This window comes from Budorcas taxicolor, chromosome 20 (assembly GCF_023091745.1).
Source record: "Budorcas taxicolor isolate Tak-1 chromosome 20, Takin1.1, whole genome shotgun sequence".
NCBI classification, from domain to species: Eukaryota; Metazoa; Chordata; class Mammalia; order Artiodactyla; family Bovidae; genus Budorcas; species Budorcas taxicolor.
Window position 1 is genome coordinate 36,146,288 of NC_068929.1, and position 22,692 is coordinate 36,168,979.

Consider the following 22,692-nt stretch of genomic DNA (forward strand, 5'->3'; position numbering starts at 1 on the left):
CTCAGGAGTCAGGTGTCATTCTCTCTACCCCCTCTCTTTTTATGCATGCGTACTCAGTTGTGTCTGACTCTTTGCGATTCCATGGACTGTAGCCCACCAGGCTCCTCTGTCTATGGGAATTTTCAGGCAAGACTACTGGAGTGGGTTGCTGTTTCCTCCTCTAGGGGGTTCTTCCCAATCCAGGGATCAAACCCACGTCTTCTCTATTTCCTGCTTGGCAGGCAGATTCTTTACCCCTCAGCCACTGGGGAAGCCCTCTTTTTTTAGGTCGACTATTTAATAAGAATAAAGGAGAGATGATGTTAAGTATGAGTGATTGATTGCAACTCAATCGACTTTATCATTTTTCCTGTTCATACTGTGAGTGAAGTGTAAAGAGGGAAACAGTTTAAAACTGATGGTGAATGCTCGCCAGATAGCCTGACTTGCACCAGATAGTACACTGTGATGAGACTGGCCATGCCCCTCTTGGAGTTAACAGTCTGCTGCTTTTCTTTGGCATCCATAAACTCTAGGCCCTAGAAGGGAATGAGTTTTTGTGTGCTGTTCTTGTCCCTTCCGGAGGTGTTCTTTGATACCCAAGATTGGATCAAGGCCCAAATCTGTAGTATTTATAGTATTGAGAGCATCAGTTGTATCTTAATACTGCTGCTGCTAAGTCACTTCAGTCGTGTCTGACTCTGTGCGACCCCATAGACGGCAGCCTACCAGGCTCCCCGTCCCTGGGATTCTCCAGGCAAGAACTCTGAAGTGGGTTGCCATTTCCTTCTCCAGTGCATGAAAGTGAAAAGTGAAAGTGAAGTCACTCAGTCATGCCCGACTCTTAGCGACCCCATGGACTGCAGCCGATCAAGCTCCTCCAACCACGGGATTTTCCAGGCAAGAGTGCTGGAGTGGGTTGCCATTGCCTAATACTTACTAGATTGGAATAAATAGCAGAGGATTTGGCACATACGGGTTCTCAGGAAATATTTGTTGGTTGTATTGCTATCAAAAATCAATATTGACACTGATATTGTGAATTTGAGTCCCATCATACACAGTATCTGCTTTCTTTCACTCTTTCAAGGGGCCCCAAATGACACAGAGCTTTTCTTATATAATAGAAGATATCGATCATAAGGGGATTCTGGTGGTAATTTGTGAATCTCTACTCTGTTTTTTTGGTTGTTGTTAAATATTTATTTGTTGATTTGGCCACTGTGGGTCTTAGTTGCCACACACAGTATCTTTTTTTTTCTTATTTATTTTTATTGAAGTAAGACTTCCCTAGTGGCTCAGATGGTAAAGCGTCTGTCTACAATGCAGGAGACCCGGGTTCGATCCCTGGGTCGGGAAGATCCACTGGAGAAGGAAATGGCAATCCACTCCAGTACTATTGCCTGGAAAATCCCATGGACAGAGGAGCCTGGTAGGCTACAGTCCATGGCGTTGCCAAGAGTCGGACACGACTGAGCAACTTCACTTCACTTATAGTTGATTTACAGTGTGTTAATTCCTGTCATACAGTAAAGTAATTCAGTTATACATATATATATATATGTTATGTTTTTAAATATTCTTTTCCATTATGGTTTACCATAGGACTTGTTAAAATTGGAGGATAATTACTTTACAATGTCCTGTTAGTTTCTGCTGTACAACAAAGTGAATCAGCTATAAGTATACATAACATATATCCCCTCTGTCTTGAGCTTCCCTCCCCGCCCCCACCCCACCCCGCTAGGTCATCACAGAGCACCATGCTGAGCTCCCTGTGTTTTACAGCAGCTTCCCACCAGCTGTGTTTTACACATGGCAGCATACATATGTCAGTGCTACTCTCTGTTTGCCTGCCTTCATTTTTCCCTTCTGTGTGCACAAGTCTGTTCTCTGTATCTGTGCCTTGCAGATAGGTTCATTTTTCTAGATTCCATGTATATACGTTAATATTTGTTTTTCTCTTTCTGACTTCTTTCACTGTGTATGAGAGACTCTAGGTTCATCCACATCACTACAAATGACACCCTTTTGTCCCTTTTATGGCTGAGTAATATGCCATTGTGTATATGTACCACAACCTCTTCATCTATTCACCTGTCGATGGACATCAGGTTGATAACATGTTCTGGCTATTGTAAACAGTGGCATGCAGGATCTTTAGTTGTGGCACGTGAACCCTAGATTTGGCATGTGGATATAGTTCCCTAACCAGGGATTTCACCTGAGTCCTCAGCATTGGGAGCCTGGAGTCTTAACCACTGGACCATCAGGGAAGTCTCTGTCCATCCTACTCTTAAGATGAACTACTTACAGCCCCACTCTTTCAAAGACAAGCTAGTGAAATTATCCTTGTATATATAATAATTGAATATATTTGTATACATGCAAAATAAACACAAGTGTCCAAATGCTTATTCACTTAAAAATGTTTTTTAATGTTTTAGGGATGTATTTGCTACTTTTCAACTGGCACAGCTCACCATACCAAATTTTATACAGACCCAGTGGAAGCGGTAAAAGACATTCCTAATGGTGCAACAATACTGGTTGGTGGTGAGTAATAGTATTGTTTTCCTTTTGATTTTCGCAAAGCAGGGAAATCACAATGGTGAGGTGATTAGAAAGGCTAATTATTTTATTACTTTGTTAATAAATGCCAATTATTAGAACTGCCAGTTATTTTATTGTTTAATTATCGATTCTTTATCTTATTTTATTTATTACATATTATCTATTTTTTTATTATAGTGTCCCCTTTCTGAAAGTTTAGCAAGGTTTAGCACTTTATATCTGACCTTTTCTTTCCTTTTCTATTTCTTTTCCTATTATTTGAAAAGCTGACACCTTAAATGGGAATATCTTACTAGTAGCTTTGAAAAATCCCTAGATACTTGGGAATTCTGCTTACCTTAAAACGTTTGCATCAAGAAAAAAAAACAGTTTGCATTGATCTCAGCAGCCCACACTGGCCATTCCTTTTGTTCCTCCTCATTTTAGAAGCTAGAGCACACATCCGCATCTATCTGTTAGTGAGCCTCTCAAGTTCTGTTGCTTCTTTTTGTTTAGAATGTCTTTTAGCACCCCTCTCTCACACTCATTAAACTTGTTGCCTGATTCTTATACGTTTCTTTGGATTTCTAGGCCTTGGTCATAAAAATCAAGGGTTATTTTTAGGCTTGCTCTTCATTCATTCATTCAACTCGGCAGTCATTAAATTGTTAGACCCAATACTGTTTGAGGAATTGTGTAAAAGAAATGAAAGTCATTGGCTTAGGCTTCTAGATCTGCAGAATCTACCCAGGAATGTAAAACAAACATGCTTGAAAAAGTAACTGTGTAAAGGTTCAATTTTAAAGTGGGAAAATAACAAATATGTAGTTAAGTGCAAGAAGAGCAATGTGTAGCTGGCTGCATTAACACATTGCACTTGGCTTTATACTTATGAATCAAGGACTTGGCAGTGATATCTGGTACTATATAATGATGTAAAACATTTGGAGATAGCTATATGGCCATTTATTTTATTTGTTTTTTTGAGGTTTATTTGTGCTTTGTTTTGCCAGTAGAACTTTAGTAAAGTGATTTGCAAACTTTTTTGATCTAAAAACACATTTTACATTACAATCCAACAAACACACATGTATGTAATATGTATACATATATAAGTGAAACAAAAGTTTTACCAAAAATGTCTATCCTGAGTGTTAATTTTTTTTTTTTGGAAACTTTTTTTTCAAAGCAGTTTTAGGTTTATAATAAAATTGACAAGAAGGTACAGAAATTCCCCATATACGCCCTCCCCACACATGCATAGCCATTATCAACAGAGTGGAACTTTTTTTTTTATTAACCAAGGATGAATTGCATTGACATAATCACCAAAATCCACAGTTCATCTTAGGGTACACTTTAATGAAGTAAATAATGTTGTGCATTCTATGGGTTTGGACCAAAGTATAATGACATATATATATATATATATATCATTATATATATATACACATATATATACATATATATATATACATACACATATCATTATAATGTCATACAAAGTATTTCACTGCTCATGAAAACTTCTGTACTCTGTGTATTCATGTCCCCCTACCTCTCAAATTCCTGGCAACCATTGATCTTTTTACTGTCTACGACTACTTCTTAAGTTGCTGAGATATATCTATGCATTTGCATAGTAGGTCTAATAATGTGCTGGTACATTTTTCTTTTTTTAAAAAAGAGTAACAGATACATTTCCTTGGAAGAAAATTACCCTTTACATAAAATTATTTATCTTCTTGGCCCATTATAGGTTTTGGGTTATGTGGAATTCCAGAGAATCTTATAGGAGCTTTGCTAAAGACTGGAGTAAAAGGACTAACTGCAGTCAGCAACAATGCTGGGTAAGTGTGTGTTTTTAAAACAATTGACTTGAAAGAAATGATAATCCTTCATAATATTGAAATGAAGTCTATCAGTGAAGTGAAATATTTCTTCATTGATAGGAGCAGTAAGCTTAAGGATCAGAAGATGGTTTTATCATTCCAATGATTAAGACTCCATGGTGCCACTGCAGGGGGCCCAGGTTTGCTGGCTTTTCAGGGAACCAAGATGCTGCAAGAAAAGAAAAAGTTCAAACTGAGCCTTTCATTTTAAAGTTTATTTAGTTATTTATTTTGTTTTTGGCTGTGCTGGGTCTTTATTGGTGCACGGGCTTTTCTGTAGTTGTGGCGAGGTGGGGCTCCTCTCTAGTTGTGGAGCATGGGCTCTAGGGCATGTGGGCTTCAGTGGTGTGGCTCCAGGACTCTAGAGCACAGGCTCAGTAGTTGACGAGCACAGGCTTAGTTGCTCCAAGGCGTATGGGATCTTCCTGGATCAGGGATTGAACCCATGTCTCCTGCATTGGCAGGCAGGTTCTTTACCACTGATCCACCAGCAAAGCACTCTTTCATTTTAAAACTTAGAGATTGTATGTTGTACCTTATTGTAGATCTTTATTTACAAAGGCAGATGGACATCCATTTGAAATCTGTTTCTTTTATTTTGGTTATGCCCTTACCATAGAAGATACATGAAGAATATAATCAATCATTAAAAATGTTGCTGGTCTTGGTAAAAAGAGGAGGGTATGCAGCCAGCATTAAGACAGTAGGCTTGCATATCAAAATGGTCAGCAATGACCCATAAAATCTTAATGATTAATGGCCTGCATGTTAAGATATATTTAGTTATCAAGAGAAAGGCCATTTTAATTCACAATAGTAATTTATCAGCTCTTCTAACAATGAAAGACTTCAAAGATCTTAAAAATTAAAGAAATTAATTAATTTGGCAGTTTAGTGCAATTTAGAAGAAATAGCAGTTTATTTAGGCAACAAAACTGATATACGTTGTTGTTTTTGTTGTTCAGTCACTCAGCCATGTCTGACTCTTTACAACTCCATGGACTGCAGCAAGACAGGCTTCCCCGTCCTTCAGTGTCTCCCAGAATTTGCTCAAAGTCATGTCCATTGAGTCAGTGATGCCATCCAACCTTCTCAGCTTGCCTCCTTCTCCTCCTGCCCTCGATCTTTTCTAGCATCAGGGTCTTTTCCAATGAGTTGGCTCGTCACATCCGGTGGCCAAAGTATTGGAGTTCCAACTTCAGCATTAGACCTTCCAATGAATATTCAGGGTTGATTTGCTTTAGGATTGACTGGTGTCATCTCCTTGCTGTCCAAGGAGCTCTCAAGAGTCTTCTCCAACACCACAGTTTGAAAGCATCAATTCTTCGGTGCTCAGCTTTCTTTGTGGTCCAGCTCTCCCATCTGTACATGACTACTGGAAAAACCATAGCTTTGACTAGACAGACCTTTGTTGGCAAAGTAATGTCTCTGCAGTTTAGTATACTGTCTAGGTTTGTAATAGCTTTTCTTCCAAGGAGAAAGCATCTTTTAATTTCATGGGTGCAGTCACTGTCCACAGTGATTGTGGAACCCAAGAAAATAAAGTCTGTCACTGCATTTATCTGTTTGCCATGAAGTGATAGGACCAGAAGCCATGATCTTCGTTTTTTGAATGTTCAGTCTTAAGCCTGCTTTTTCACGCTCCTGTTTCACCTTCATCAAGAGGCTCTTTAGATACTCTTCGCTTTCTGCTGTTAGAGTGGTATCATTTACATATCTGAGGTTGTTGATATTTCTCCTGACAGTCTTGATTCCAGCTTGTGCTTCATCCAGTCCAGCATGGCACATGATGTACTCTGCATATAAGTTAAATAAATAGGGTGACAGTATGGAGCCTTGATGTATTCCTTTCCCAATTTGGAGCCAGTCCATTGTTCCATGTCCAGATCTATCTGTTGTTTCTTGCTCATTTTTTTCTTTGCTGACTTTATGCTGTTATTTTTGCTTGGAAGCCTGTCCACTTCTCTGGGTATCCACATCTTTTCCCGTCTTACAGAAGCCATATCCAGTTAGAAAACTGCTCTAGCCTTCATTGATCTTGTCCCTTCCTGAATTCCTGTGGAGATGGTTAGCCTGTCTTTGTGTACTGATATGTATTTATTATCTCTGATGTATATTACAGGCCAATCCTTTTACTTAGAGTAGTTTTCTATTTTCTTTTTAAATTTTTTTTATTCTTTAGCTGCACCATGGAGCATGCAGGATCTTAGTTCCCCAACCAGAGATCAGTCCCGTGCCCCCCTGCAGTGGAAGTGGGGAGTCTTAACCACTGGACTGTAGGGAAATCCCTAGAGTAGGTTTCTGTTTCATACTATTTATGCTTAGCCTATAGTCTCAGAGTCATTGAGACTTAAAGCTGGATTGGATTATAGAGACCATATGTTCCAGTTCCTTCATTTAACAGGGGAAACCCTCTTTAAATAGGGAAGTAACTTGTTCATGGTCACTTGTTATTTCTGAAACATATCCTGTGCCCTTTGAACTTACTTAATGTTTATTAAAAATACTTTTGATTATTGATACTTGGTTGAATTTTCCTGATAACTCAGTGCTTTTAAGTAGTGTATGCATGTATGCTAAGATGCTTCAGTCATGTCTGACTCTTTGTGACCCCATGGACTGTAGCCCACCAGCTTCCTCTGTTCATGGGATTCTCTGGGCAAGAATACTGGAGTAGGTTGCCATTCCCTTCTCCAGGAGATCTTAGCAACCTAGGGATCAAACCCATGTCTCTTACATCTCCTTCATTGGCAGGCAGGTTCTTTACCACTAACACCACCTGAGAAGCGCAGGGAGTAGTACAGATTAATGTAAATTCTTGATGCAGAGTAAGTACCGATAACCGACTTCATTGAACTCAAAGAAGGCACTGGGCACTCCTTGATTGGCAGTTGGTTATCTTTTTTTTTCTTTTGCAGTTGATTATCTTAATTAGAGGCGTTTAAGGTTTATAGGGATGAGGGCTTTGTTTTGATAATTAGATAAATGAGGTGGAAAGCTTAAGTATGTCTGTATTTGAGCACCAAACATAGTGTGAGTTGTGGGGTAAAGGGAGAGAACATGGAATTAGAAGTAATGGTTATCACCAATATGTTCAATCTAAAAAAATGATACAAAAGAACTTATTTCTAAAAGAGAAACAGACTCACAGACATAGAAACAAACTTTTGGTTACTAAAGCAGAAAGGAGGGGGGGGGGATAAATTATGAGTTTGCCTTTAACAGATACACACAACTGTATATAAAACAGATAAGCAGCAAGGACCTACTGTATAGCGCAGGGAACTGTATTCAATATCTTGTAATACCCTGTAATGGAAAAGAAACTGAAAAAGAATGTATATGAATATATAACCAAATCACTTTGCTCCACACCTTGAAACTAATACAACACTGGAAATCAGTTCTACTTCATTTTTTAAAATAAGGAAGTAATGACTATTTTCTCCTTTAGAAAAAGACTCCATCTTTAGAAGTTCTGCCTGAATTGGAAGTCTTCCAAAGCTCAGGACTTCTAATTATCTGTTTATTTTTTTTAAATTTGTTTGCTTTTAATGACCACTAAGACCTGTTGGCCTGAGGTACCACTTACTTTGCTATGAGTATTGACTATTAAATGTTGATAAGATGAACCCTCCCTTAGGACCACTGAGATGAATCAATGCTTTGATATGGGTTGATTAGAAAAGCGGGAACATCACAGATGTTCCTCTGATTTTTAGAAGACTTTAACATACGAATTACAAACCTGGATGAGCAAGTGTTTCACAATAAACTTATTTCAGGTAATTAAATCACAGAGTCAAGGGAAGAATAGGTGTGCCATATTAGTCATTTTCATTTCCTCAGGACAGGGTTGTTTTAGATTACGGTTCTTGAAGGTGAGGATTTAGACAGCTCCAAGGGCAGCCCCACTTCGTGTAGAAAACTAAAAAATAGTGGTAATATGTACAACATATGTACAGCATATGTACATATGTACAACAGTCCCCACTTTATCCATGGTTTTGCTTTACATGGTTTGAGATATGCGGCATCAACCTTGATCTGGAAATACTAAATGGAAAATTCCAGAAATAAACAATTCATGAGTTTTCAGTTACAGGCTATTTTGAGTAGCATGATGAAATCTCACACCCTCCTGCTCTGTCCTGCCCTGGACAAGAATCATCCTTTTGTCCAGCATGTCCACTGGTTAGTCTCTATTTTATATATGATAGTGTGTATTTCTTAATCCCATACTCCTAATTTATCACCCTGTCCCTTCCCCATTTGTATTATTTTTTAGATTCCACATATAAGTGATATCATATAATTTCCTATTTCTCTGAGTTACTTCACTCATTATGATAATCTCTAGGTCCATTGATGTTTCTGCAGATGGCAACATTTTATTCTTTTTTATGGCTGAGTAATATTCCATTATGTATACATACATATACACTATGTCTTCTTTATCCATTAATCTGTTGATGGATACTTGGGTTGCTTTGATGTCTTGGCTGTTGTAAATAATGCTGCTGTGAATGTTGAGGTGCATGTATCTTTTCAAATTAGAGTTTTCTTTGGATATATGCCCAGGAGGGGTGTTGCTGGATCATATGATAACTATTTTTAGTTTTTAAAGGAACTTCCACACGGTTTTCCAGAGTGGCTGCACCAATTTACAGTCCCACCAACAGTGTAGGAGGGTTTCCTTTTCTCCATATCCTCTCCAGCATTTATTATTTGTAGACTTTTTGATGATGGCTACTCTGACTGTGTGAGATGATACCTCCTGATAATTTTGATTTGCATGTCTCTAGTAATTAGTGATTGGAGAAGGCAGTGGCACCCCCACTCCAGTACTCTTGCTTGGAAAATCCCATGGACGGAGGAGCCTGGTAGGCTGCAGTCCATGGGGTCACTAAGAGTCAGACACGACTGAGCATCTTCACTTTTATGCACTGGAGAAGGAAATGGCAACCCACTCCAACCGGGGAGCCTAGTGGGCTGCTGTCTATGGGGTCGCACAGAGTTGGACACGACTGAAGTGACTTAGCAGCAGCAGCAGCAGCAGCAGCAGCAGCAGCAGCAGTAATTAGTGATATTGAGCATCTTTTCATGTGCCTATTGGCTGCTTGTCTTTTTTGGAGAGATGTTTATTTAGGTTTTCTGCCCATTTTTTGATTGGATTGTTTGGGCTTTTTGATATTGAGTTGTATGAGCTGTTTGTATAGTTTGGAAATTAACCCCTTGTTGATTGCATCATTGATTGCAATTTCATTATTAGAGTTTTATTTTGATGGTTTATTTTAGAATTGTCAGTGAGATTTCAGAAAATGAAATTTGAGATTCAGAAAATGAAAAATATTTGCAGTACATTGATGTCTTCCATGAAATATACATTTGTTTTACATTAGTATACCTCTCTAATGAATTCTTGGCCTTAGACTTCTTTTTAACATGAGTTTGTGGTGCTGTAGGAGAAAGGTCAGATCTCTTTTTAGGTATGCTAGAAAAATAATGGCTACTAAAGGCACTAAGTAGATAATATCTTTGAAAGTTCATTCAGATTATCTTTAATACCAGAGAGCTTCAAGATGCTTTAATATGTGTGTTTCTCTATTAGGAATATAGTAGATTTTTCATTAGCAAAAGATTACATATGTCTTTCTTTTTTCTTATATTGTGTGAGGGCCTTTCCCTTTTCATTTTTTTATCATTAGTGTCTGATACACGGTAGATAAGGGGTACATATTTACTGAATTTGTGAACTGGAAAGTAGATGGCAGGAAAGACACTCTTTTTTTAAGATTTATTTACTTATTTTATTGTTATTAGTCTTTTGGCTGTGGTGTGTCTTCATTGCTGCACGAGGGCTTTCTCCAGTTGCAGTGAGTGGGGGCTGCTCTCTGTGGGGTGTGGGCTTCTAATTGTGGCGCCTTCCCTCGTGGAGCACGGGCTCTAGGCAGGCAGGCTATAGTAGTTTCTGCACATTGGCTTCAGGTGTTGTGGCTCTCGGGCTCTAGAGCACTGGCTCAGGAGTTGTGGCGCGCGGGCTTGGTAACTCTATGGCAGGGGGGAGTCTTCCTGGACCAGGGATCAAACAGGTGTCCCTTGCATCGCAAGGTGGGTTCTTAACCGCTGGACCACCAGGAAAACTAGGAAAGACACTCTTATGATAAGCTATCTAGCAGCGTTTTTTGAGGCATAAACACTAAATTTGTACCTGGTCAGGTGGTAACCTCAGCTGAGTATCTTATGCTCTGCTGGGTTGCTATGCCAGCTTGCTAGTCCAGAAACAAACCAATAGCCAAGCACACATGATGTCCAGAGCCAAGATCAACAAATACAGAGAGGTTATTTCCAAACAGAGATAAGTTCAAATGTGTAATGGGTTGGAAGATCACATAGAGATCAATGAAAGAGTGGTTGGAAAAATTCCTAAGTCAGTGAATGGCCAACTGTATTCTGTTTTATGGTATGGACCTCTATTCTTGGAGGGAGTTTCAGATTTTTTAAAACTACAAAGCAAATGGGTTATATCCACATTCATAGATTATTTTACTATTAAAATAACTTTATTTGGACAGGGCTCCAGATGATATCAATGGTATTGTTATATTAGATAATTGAGAGAATTTGCCAAAGAGACTCTTTTTAAAGGAAGAGTCAAGGCTGAGGGAAGGCAAACATGAGTATTGAAGAACCTTAGAGTTAGTAACAGTGGAGAGCTGTTACCACCAGCTTTGGCCCTGACAAGTTCGAGGGGATGGGGGCTGTTAGAACCCAGAAGAAAGTCTTATGGAGAGGTGTATCCAGTGTGCTTCAGGTGCCAGGGAGAGAGCTAAGGGAACAGAAGTCCTGACACCACTCTCCCCTCACTCCCCTGATCCTCCTGGTGGTAACTTTGATTGGCTGGACCCAGTCAGAAGTGGATGGACTCAGTCAGAAGCCAGAGGGCAGGGGACCCCATGATTCAGTCTACACAGGGCAGCCCCCCTAGGCGTAGGCAGACTGGAGGTTGAAGAATGGATCTGGAGGGACACATAGCAAATATCCAGCTTGAAGACTTAATGATTTTCATTTTTATTACTAAAGAGCCAGTCAGTGAGGAGGGGAGAGTGAAATCAAGCAATAAACTCATTTGACAGATGTCAAGAGATGTTTATGTAAAACCCTATATGGGGAAAGAGTTTCCGAGAGAGATGGAAAGGCCAGTGTAAGGGCCTCCATGCAGAATGCCTGGTGTATTTGAGGGACCGTAAGGAGGCCAGCAGAGGCAGAGAACTGAGCAAAAAGAAGAATGGGAGGAGTGAGGTCAGAGGTGTGAAAGGGCATTTAACCCATCCTAGGGGGCCACTCTAGAGTGAGACCTTTACTTTTATTCTGAATAAATGGGTACAACTGCAGGGTTTCAAGCAGAGCAGTGACATGATCTGACATATTGTCGTTTGGGCTATCATTTTGTGAGTAGATCGTAGTGGGCGGGAGTAGAAGCAGGGAAGGTTACTGTGGTATCCGGGTAAGCTATGGTGCCAGTTCCAGAGAGGGAGTGAGAAATGCTCAGATTCTGGGTGGATACTGAATGCAGAGTCAGGATTTTCCAGTAGAGCTGACGTGGAACCTGTATGTCAGGAATCACTCCCTGAGTTTTGTTCTGAAGATCTGTAAGATGAGGCTGCCATCAGGTGAGGTGAAGAAGGCTGTAGGTAGAGTTGAACTGAGGGGAATAGAATTGTTTACCCAAAGAACTGGGAAATTGTTTAATGTCTGTGTGTATTTGTGTGTGCTCAGTAATGTCCGAGTCTTGCAACCCAATGGACTGTAGCCCACCGAGTCCCTCTGTCTTCGGGATTTCCTCGGCAAGAATACTGGAGTGGGTTGCCATTTGGGAGAAGGGAATAAACAAAAAGTGTAAAGCCTTGTGCATAATCAGTGTTTGGAGAGGCTCTTTAGTGATTTGGAGCCTTCTAGTGGACAAGTATATTATTAATCTTCAGGGAATTTCCACATTTCAAAACTGCATTCCTGAAAATACTTGCTATTTAGGCTTCAGTTTTCTTTGGAAGGGCTTTCCAGGTGGCTCAGTATTAGAAAATCTACCTGCCAATGCAGGAGACACAGGAGACATGGGTTTGATCCCTGGATAAGGAAGAGTCCCTAGAGAAGGGAATGGCAACCCACTCCGGTATTCTTGCCTGGAAGATCCCATGGACAGAGGAATCTGGAGGGCAACAGTCCATGGGGTCACAAAAGAGTTGGACTTGACGGAGCACATAGGCAGCCAAGTTTCTTCAGGTAAGAATAAAATCTGCATATATGTGTGTGTGTGTGTGTATATATATATATATATATATATATATATATATATATATATAGCTACACTTCATAGCTTGTGGGATTTTAGTTCTCCAACTAGGGATCTAACCCTGGCCACCATAGTGAAAGTGCTGAGTCCTAACCACTGGACCGTCAGGGAACTTTCTTATGCAGGTCTTTCCTTACACCCACGGTCAGTGGGAAATGTTATTAGAGTCAGTATTGGAAGACTTGGACTATGAAACAGATCTATCAGAAAGTTGACAGGTACCTACCTGGACTGCTTTAAGGTGTTCACTGTGTCTGGACTGCCTGGGGGAGGTTATAGGCTTGGAAATGACACATTACGAGAATTAGGAAAGAATTAAGTGAGCGAGAATGACTACTTGTTGGCATGAGAAGGATTAGGATGTGAAGTTGAAGGAGGGAGAAGAGGAAGTTGTTAGGAGTAATGTCAGTGATTTGTCAAATAAAATCTCAAGTTTTTGAATGTGAGGATGTTAGTGTTCCATTGGATGTTCTTTTGATTGTAAGCTGCTTGTGTATTCTTTCTAGGGTTGACAACTTTGGTTTGGGCCTTTTACTTCGAACCAAGCAGATAAAACGCATGGTCTCTTCCTATGTGGGAGAAAATGCAGAATTTGAACGACAGTATTTATCTGGCGAATTAGAAGTAGAGCTGACACCTCAGGTAAAAAAAAAAAAAAATTTTTTTTTTTTAATAATAAAAACTTATTTTGAAGTTTACCTTTTTCCTTCTAGAAATTTCATTGTGTAAGAGAGGTAAGATAGAATGCTCTTTTGCCAAACCAAGAAAACTTGTTTATAAGTCACACCTCTTGTCTGCTAGAGGACTAATGTTTTGTTGCTATGCACTGTAAAAGAAGGTATTTCTAGTGAAAATATCCAGGCTTCAGGATAAAATGTTAAATTTGGCACTGGAATGTGTATTTCACTGTGGCATATGCAAAAGCATTTGCTGAAATGTTTGAAGATTGTCCTACAAGTCAACTCCTACTAATCATAGAATTAGAAATTTGTGCAGAATCTGGTCTTGCTGAGACGTATCAGGAAAATGAAGCCCATGGAGGGGAGTAAAACTGTCTGCATCACAGACTAAATGCTGGGGTCAGAGCCCAGGTTTCCAGGGAACTGAAACAAAGGAAGCAATGACTGCAGTTAATCTAGCAAGTTTCCACTCCCTTTATCTACCATTTCCTTTCCTATCTGATTGAAAAGTTTGTCATTGAGGAACCTTTTTGGCCAATCCAATATAGTTAAAGGTCCCAGTTCAAGTAGACCCTTGTTTTCAGGTTGGGGCAATATTAAACTCACCATCATTAATATTCAAGCCTATTCTCACTACTGGTTAGTCAGGCAGTTATCTAGTCTGAATATGATGCACATATCTCACACGTTAGCAAAGTAATGCTCAAAATTCTCTAAGCCAGGCTTCAACAATACGTGAACTGTGAACTTCCAGATGTTCAAGCTGGTTTTAGAAAAGGCAGAGGAACCAGAGATCAAATTGCCAACATCTGCTAGATCATTGAAAAAGCAGATTTCCAGAAAAACATCTATTTCTGCCTTATTGACTATGCCAAAGCCTTTGACCACATGGATCACAATAAACTGTGGAAAATTCTTTAAGAGATGGGAATACCAGACCATCTGACCTGCCTATTGACAAACCTATACGCAGGTTAAGAAGCAATAGTTAGAACTGGACATGGAACAACAGACTGGTTCCAAATAGGAAAAGTGAAAGTGAAGTCGCTCAGTTGTGTCCGACTCTTTGCGACCCCATGAACTGTAGCCTACCAGGCTCCTCTGTCCATAGGATTTTCCAGACAATAGTACTGGAGTGGATTGCCATTTCCTTCTCCAGGGGATCTTCCTGACCCAGGGATCGAACCCAGGTCTCCCACATTGTAGACAGACACTAAACTGTCTGAGCCACCAGGGAATAGGAAAAGGAGTACGTCAAGGCTGTATATTGTCACCCTGCTTATTTAACTTATATGCATCATGAGAGTACATCATGAGAAATGCTGGGCTGGAAGAAGCACAAGCTGGAATCAAGATTGCCAAGAGAAATATCAATAACCTCAGATATGCAGATGACACCACCCTTATGGCAGAAAGTGAAGAACTAAAGAGCCTCTTATTGAAAGTGAAAGAGGAGAGTGAAAAAATTGGCTTAAAGCATTCAGAAAACAAAGATCATGGCATCTGGTCCCATCACTTTATGGCAATAGATGGAGAAACAGTGGAAACAGTGGCTGACTTTATTTTTGGGGGCTCCAAAATCACTGCAGATGGTGACTGCAGCCATGAAATAAAAAGATGCTTACTCCTTGGAAGAAAAGTTATGACCGACCTAGACAGCATATTAAAAAGCAGAGACATTACTTGCAACAAAGGTCCACCTAGTCAAGGCTACGGTTTTTCTAGTAGTCGTGTATGGATGTGAGAGTTGGACTGTGAAGAAGGCTGAGCACCGAAGAATTGATGCTTTTGAACTGTGGTGTTGGAGAAGACTCTTGAGAGTCTCTTGGACTTCACGGAGATCCACCCAGTCCATCCTAAAGGAAATCAGTCCTGAATGTTCATTGGAGGGACTGATGTTGAAGCTTAAACTCCAATACTTTGGCCACCTGATATGAAGAGCTGACTCATTGGAAAAGACCCTGATGCTGGGAAAGATTGTAGGCAGGAGAAGGGGACTACAGAGGATGAGATGGTTAGATGGCATCACCGACTCAATGGACTTGAGTTTGAATAAATTCTGGGAGTTGGTGATGGACAGGGAGGCCTGGCATTCTGCAGTCCATGGGGTCACAAAGAGTCAGACACGACTGAGCGACTGAACTGAACTGAACTGAACTGAATATGATGTAACTAGACCTAACAAGAGGTTTCATGTTAGGGGTTGTGTCTGCAAGTGTTTAGGGCCAGAGTTATTTCCCAGTAGGAAAACTGGGTGGAAAGGCAGGTGGTGGTGAGAGACAGCTGGGGAAATTAGATTTGAAATGACTAGTACCTAAAAGGGAGACAAAGTGATCAGAAGATGATACAAAGACATTTTTCCTAGAGCTGTTCCTACTCTGAAACAAAATTTGAATTTCTCTTGGCTTTTTAAAAACCAGTTTAGCTGTATGTTGTAGTCTTTGTCATTTGTATTTTTCCTTAATTAGATAACATAGTAGATAAAATACTTAAGAGAAGGTTTAGAATACATTCTAAATAACTGGAAAATTTTCATTATTATTATATAATCATGATATTGTTATTTATGATAAGATTCAGGCTGTACCTACATGTAGCACACAGTAAGACACGATATTTTATTGTATGTTTTTTAATGTATACAGTTAAAGTTATATACTTCAGATTTGAAAATTGATTTTAAAATATTACAAATAGACTTGTTAAATATGATGTTGAGAAGCCAGTGGAGACACGGAAACCGAAAACATGAGTATACAAATAAGCAGTTCCATTACAAATAAGGATTAAAAATAGAGAGGTTGTTGTCTAGAGAGACAGTCATTGCCTTGCATTGATCTTCTAGCCTGCAGTGTTAGTGAGGTAGACCAATATGCACTGCTAGGGGTGGTTTAGATGAATAAACACCTAGAGAGCAGGGAGCATGTGGCTAAGTATTTGTGTCCGCAGACAGAAGTGTGCTTGATGGACTTTTGATGCAGTGTTTTTTGCTCACTTGTAGGGCACACTTGCAGAGAGGATTCGTGCCGGTGGGGCTGGAGTTCCTGCATTTTACACCAGCACAGGGTATGGGACCCTGGTGCAAGAGGGGGGGGCACCAATCAAATACAACAAAGATGGCAGCATTGCCATTGCCAGTAAGCCGAGAGAGGTAAGACGCACGGATTCCAGGTGGGCTCATTGGGTGAAAAAGTATAAAATCATACCTGGGTGAGAATAAAACACATTCATTTAGTAACATACATATGCTAGGTACAATTTCTAGCTAAAACTGAACATCTGCTAGTAATTAAAGTCACGTAGAGAAACTAGAATAAACAAATGAGAAGGAAGGAAATTCAAGGTTAGTTTTATGGTAGGTTTTAAGACATTTAGGAGTGTGTGTAATTGCTGATTATGTTTATGTGGAAAATAAAATACAGCTACTTTATTTAATACCATAATATGTATGATATTAAACCCTTCATGTTCAGGCCCCTTCTGGATATGATTGAAGAAGGGAAAAAAAGCTAAAGAAATCACAAATTTGTCTATAATCTTAAAAAGCAGAGAATGGTTATAAATATATGAGTAGAATAAATACCAAGTTTATATTATCTTCTTTATCCTTCATTTTGTACACTGGACACATTTGAGCCTTAGACTGAATAACTTAGTTTTATTTAAAGTGCTGGATAGGATGGAGTATCTTTATACTAGGTAACTTTCCTCACACATTAGAAAAGAATAGAACTCTAGATACAGGTATTTGAGATATTCAGGAGCCAGTTTTTAAAATGACACAGGCCAGTATCTCATTGCTGCATTTTTGGTATCTTTCCCTTCTCTCTGCCCACATGGCTCATGAGAGTTAACAAAAGTCATGGACTGCTGAACTTATCTCTAGAGAAGTGAGAACTTAGTATATCAAGGGGTCTTGTTACCTTTCTTCGTATAGGGATGTTAGCTGTGCCCCTTGGGGTTTTGAGGGAAGATAAAGGTCATTACTCTCATCCCCCTGCTGTCCCATGTTTGTCTCCAGCAGCGTCCTTCATCTGGAGCTGTGCCTTTTCTGCTTAGGGTTACCTATATTGACTCAAAGCTTTTGTTAACATTTTTTATACTCTATCTTGCTTCTTGCCTAATTAGGTTTAAAATGTTTTCGCAAAGAAAAAGACAGGAACCTAATTAATTATTAAGATGGATCCTAGTTAATATAGATCAGGATAGCCAGCAAAATCTGGTGAATGCTTTGAGAACTTGCTAGAAGTTACATCATTAACTCACCCTGTGAAAACAAAGGATAGACTAGAATCTGTCCTGAATGCCTGGGTTCATTTCAGCCTGGAGTCAGGTGTAGGCATCTAGCAGTTTGGTAATTTTGTCTGAATCCCGGGGAATACAACAGATAATCTCTAGAAATGATTCTTGTTAGCCAACTTTATTTTCCTTGATTATGGTGGGAAGAGGAAATGAGTGAATTCCTTGGATTAGCGATAGTTATTTGAGGTCCTTCTGTTTGCCAGGCACTAGTCCAAATGTGGTGGAAAAAGGAGTCCTTTAGGCCAAGTCCCCCTGTAGTGGGGGAACTGACCAGGAATGAAGAGACAAATGCATAATGTAACAAATCAAGTAGGGCAAAGGCAGAGAGGGTGCTGAGTGGCCAGGAAGGTGTGTTCCAGGCTGGGTCAGGGGAACCTCTCTGAGACGTGATGTTTGGTAGAGACCTGAATAAGATAGGAGAATGAGCCGGGTGAAGATTGTAGGCTGTGCTCTAGTCAGAAGAAAGAGGAAGGACATGGTCCTTGGCAGGCTTGCCGAGGGTGTGCCATAGCAGGGCACTGAGACTGGAACAGAGTGAATGAGGCAGAGAGTGGTAGGATTAGAGATTGAAGAGAGGCAGGAGCCAGGTCACATGAACTTGGACTTCACTGAGTGTGGTGAGGGGCTGAGAGTGTTGAATAGAAGTGGGAGAGTGATGGGATCTCAGCTACATTTTGGAAAGATCACTGTGGCTTTTGGGAGTGGGTTTTTTGTCGGAGACCCAGAAGCAGAAGCAGCAAGAGAGATGAGGGGCTGTTGTATTAATACTAATCCAGTTGGAATTAGAAGGCGGTTTAGATTGAGGTGGTAACAGTGGAATTTGTGAGAAGTGGCTGCAGGTGGGAAATACACTGACAGTAGGGCCAACACGATTTACTGAGTAAGAAAAGACATGAATCAAGCATGCTGCTTATTGACTTGGGCCAAGTATGAGAATTAACAAGGAGCTCTTTCTGGACTTGAAGTGTTTAAGAGATTCGTTGGCCTCCAAGAGGAGCTACTCAGTAGGCTTTAGGTCAGCTCAGGGAGGGTTGAGAGCTGGGATAGGAACTTTGGAGGCATCAGCAAGTGAAATTCACTCAGTCACGTCTGACTCTTTGCAACCCCATGGACTATATAGTCCTCGAAATTCTCCAAGCCAGAATACTGGGGTGGGTAGTCTTTCCCTTCTTCAGGGGATCTTCCCAACCCAGGGGTCGCACCCATGTCTCCCGCATTGCAGGCGTGTTCTTTACCAACTGAGCCACCAGGGAAGCCCAAGAATATTGGAATGGGTAGCCTATCCCTTCAGCAGATCTTCCCAACCCAGAAATTATCAGCATGTGGTGTTTAAAACCATGGGACTTGAGTGATGAAGGCTGGAGTGCAGAGAACACCTCTTTTGCATTTAAGGGTTTAGAAGAGGCCTGGCATTTAAAGATTGAAAAGAGGAAAAGAAGCAGTGAATAAAATGAGGGTGTCCAGTGGGTAAAGAGGAGATCCAGGGGAGGTGATTTGGAAGATGGAAACTTTTACAAAGCGAGGAGTGATCAACTGTGTCAGAGAGTGAAGGAGTTGAGTAATAGGACTGGAAGTTGACCATTGCAGCTGAAAATGTGGAGGTCATTGGTGACCTTAAAGGGTGATTTTTTTGGAACAGAAGGTTTTTCTGGAATGGTGAACATTTGAATGGAGTGGATTCAAGAAAGGATGGAAAGATGAGATCGTGGAGACTGTGAAATGAGTGACTCAAGTGAGTATAATAGCTAGTTTGACAAAACCAATTCTGTCCCTGTTTTTAAATTTTAAAATAGCTAACACTTAGCAACTGCTGATGTGTAGCCCCTTCAGGAAGTTATATAATTGGAATTGAAAAAAATGCCAGTGTTTTTACTTTGCCCTGAGTTGGCGTATATTTAGATGTGTTTTTCTAGGTCTGCATGGAAAAGACTCAACTATCATCATTAGTGATGACTGAAATTCATAAGACTTAAAAAAACTAAGGCAGGAGGAGAAGGGGACAACAGAGGATAATATGGTTGGATGGCATCACTGACTCTGCGGACATGAGTTTGTGCAAGCTCCGTGAATTGGTGATGGACAGGGAAGCCTGGCGTGCAGCAGTCCGTGGGGTCACAAAGAGTCAGACATAACTGAGTGACTGAACTGAAAAAACTGTTGATGTGCATCTTACAAATATCCTTCATATAATTTATCTAAGTTCATATTAATATGATCCTCATTCATCTGTAATTCCCTAAATTCATTAATCTTTTCTGACATAATGTGTCATATAATACCTTTAAGGAAACTGTTCTGTAAGAAATGATTTCTGTTTTAATGTAAATCAAAACTACAATGAAGTATCACCTCACACTGGTCAGAATGGCCATCATCAAAAAGTTTACAAATAATAAGTGCTGGAGAGACTGTGGAGAAAAGGGAACCTGTACTGATGGTGGGAATATAAATTGGTGCAGCCAGGGTGGAAAACAGTCCCACTTCTGGGCATATATGGAAAAGATAAAAATCCTAGTTGAAAGAGATATAGGTACCCCAGTGTTTTATAGCAGTATTATTTACAGTAGCCAAGAAACAGAAGCAACCTAAATGTCCATCGACAGGTGAATGGTTAAAGAAGATGTAGTACATATATACAATGGAATATTACTTAGCCATAACAATGAATTAATTCCATTTGCAGTAACATGAATGGACCTAGAGATTATCATACTAAATGACATCAGTCAAAGACAAAATATCATATGATATCACGTATGTGGAAACTAAAAGATTGATACAAGTGAACTTATTTACACAACAGGAATAGACTCACTGACATAGAAAACAAACTTATGGTTACCAATGGGTAAAGTGGGGGAGAGGGATAAGTTAGGTGTTTGGGATTAACATATATACACTATTATATAAAAATAAACAATAAGAACCTACTCTGTAACACAGGGAGCTTTATTCAATATCTTATAATAACCTATAATGGAAAAGAATCTGAAAAAGAATATATATATGTATATGTATATGTATACATGTGCTGTGCAGGCAAGAATACTGGAGTGGGTTGCCATGTCCTCCTCCAGGGGATCTTCCCAGCCTGGGGATAGAACCCAGATTTCCTAAATTGCAGGTGGATTCTTTACTGTCTGAGCCACCCGGGAAGCCCAAGAATACTGGAGTGGGTATCCAATCCCTTCTCCAGGGGAACTTCCCAGCCCAGGAATAGAACTGGGGTCACCTACATTTCAGGCAGATTCTTTACCAGCTGAGCTACCCAGAAATCCCATATATGTACACATATGGGATATCTGAATCCCATATCTGGGATTTAAATCACTTTGCTATATACCTGAAACTAATGCAATATTATAAATTAACTATAATTTTTTAAAAAGTTTCTTTTTTTAAACTATAGTTTAAGAAAAGTATATGTACCCAAACTGTCTCTCAAAAGTTTCTGTAAAATGCATGCAGTTTTTTCCACTAGGAGGCGCAGTAGGAATGAGAATGGACTTCAGCCTTCAAATGGCTTCCATCCCATGTGGTGATGGGAGTGTAATGTTGATTTTGTTTCCTCTGTTTGTTTCAACTCCCAGAGCTAAGTCCCCATGAAGAAAAAGGGAACAAAATGGTACAGCATAGTTTTGCTTTATGCTTTTTCTCCCCATCTCTTCCATTTGGAGTAGAATTAAAAGTCAGTAAACATACAAAAATCAATAGCCTTCCATTAGACCAGTAATGACAGAAAAGAAGGTGTAATAGAATAAAATATAATAGTCACAGTGGCCATCAAAAACCATGAAGCACCTGTGAGTAAACCTAGGAAATATATACTTTTGAGGGGGGAATTATAAAACTATTGAAGGAGGTAAAAGAAGACTTAAAAAAATATAGGCCTATATTACGCTCACAGGTGGGAAATGGCATACATATCAGTTCTCTCCAGATTAGTCTATAAATTCTAGGAATCCCAATAAAAATCCCAGCAGATGATTATGAATTAATTAGGAGAGAGGAATGGATTTTTAAAACTATTTTAGGTAGGAAAATAATGCATTGCCCGTTTCATGCAACTATATAGTTTTTTTCTAGAGTGGAGGGAAACTGAAAGTGTTAGTCTCTCAGCTGGGTTGGACTCTGTGACCCCATGGACTGTAGCCCTCTGGCTCTTCTGTCTGTGAATTTCTCCAGGTGAGAATACTGGAGTGGGTTGCTATGCCCTCCTCCATGGGACCTCTTCGACCCAGGGATCAAACCCAGGTCTCCCACGTTGCAGGTGGATTTCCTACTGTCTGAGCCACCATGGAGGCCAGAGTGGAGGGAAAGAGGGGCCTTTTTCATGTCAGTATGTAACTTATTCACAGAAACAGTAAAGTGAGTGCTAACACATGCAGTCTGTGCCACAAGCATGTAGAATTTTCAGTTCCTCAGAGTTACCGAGCTCTCCTACCACTGGGCCTTTGCACATGCTGCTTCCTTAGTTTCCTCTTCACCACTTTGAGTGAACCCTGGTCCAGGGGTCCCCAGCCTCCTGGATCTAATTCCTGACGATCTGAGGTGGAGCTGATGTAATGATAATAGAAATAAAGTACACAGTAAATAAAATGCGCTTGAATCATCCCCAAACTACCCTCCACACCCATTTAGTATGATAAAAAGTCTCAGTTTAGATCTTCTCCTTCTTGCCCTAACTAGGCTTGTATCCCTTTTATCTGTCTCTGTCAGAGCAAGTGGGTCTTCCCAGGTAGCTCAGTAGCAAAGAACCCACCTGCCCCTGGGTTGGGAAGTTAATAGTTTAGTAACACACATAAGAAAATAAGTAAGTTACGCTTAGACAAATAAGTAACTAGCGGGGCTTCTCAGGTGGCTTAGTGGTAAAGAATCTGCCTACCAATGTAGGAGACACAAGAGACGCAGGTTTGAGCTCTGGGTAGAGGAG

At 40.1% G+C, this 22,692-nt stretch overlaps 1 protein-coding gene across 2 annotated transcripts in view; it reads left to right on the plus strand.

Moving 5' to 3' along the window:
* The window catches only part of OXCT1 (3-oxoacid CoA-transferase 1), a 161,645-nt gene that overhangs the window by 8,915 nt on the left and 130,038 nt on the right, over window positions 1-22,692 (plus strand). For both annotated transcript variants that reach the window (XR_008201178.1, XM_052658974.1), the window contains exons 2-5: window positions 2,427-2,535; window positions 4,292-4,382; window positions 13,284-13,419; window positions 16,459-16,608. Coding sequence is in view for 1 of the 2 variants with exons in the window: in XM_052658974.1 (XP_052514934.1) it covers window positions 2,427-2,535; window positions 4,292-4,382; window positions 13,284-13,419; window positions 16,459-16,608 (486 nt within the window). In the remaining variant the exon portion in view is untranslated. The remainder of the gene's footprint in view (window positions 1-2,426; window positions 2,536-4,291; window positions 4,383-13,283; window positions 13,420-16,458; window positions 16,609-22,692) is intronic.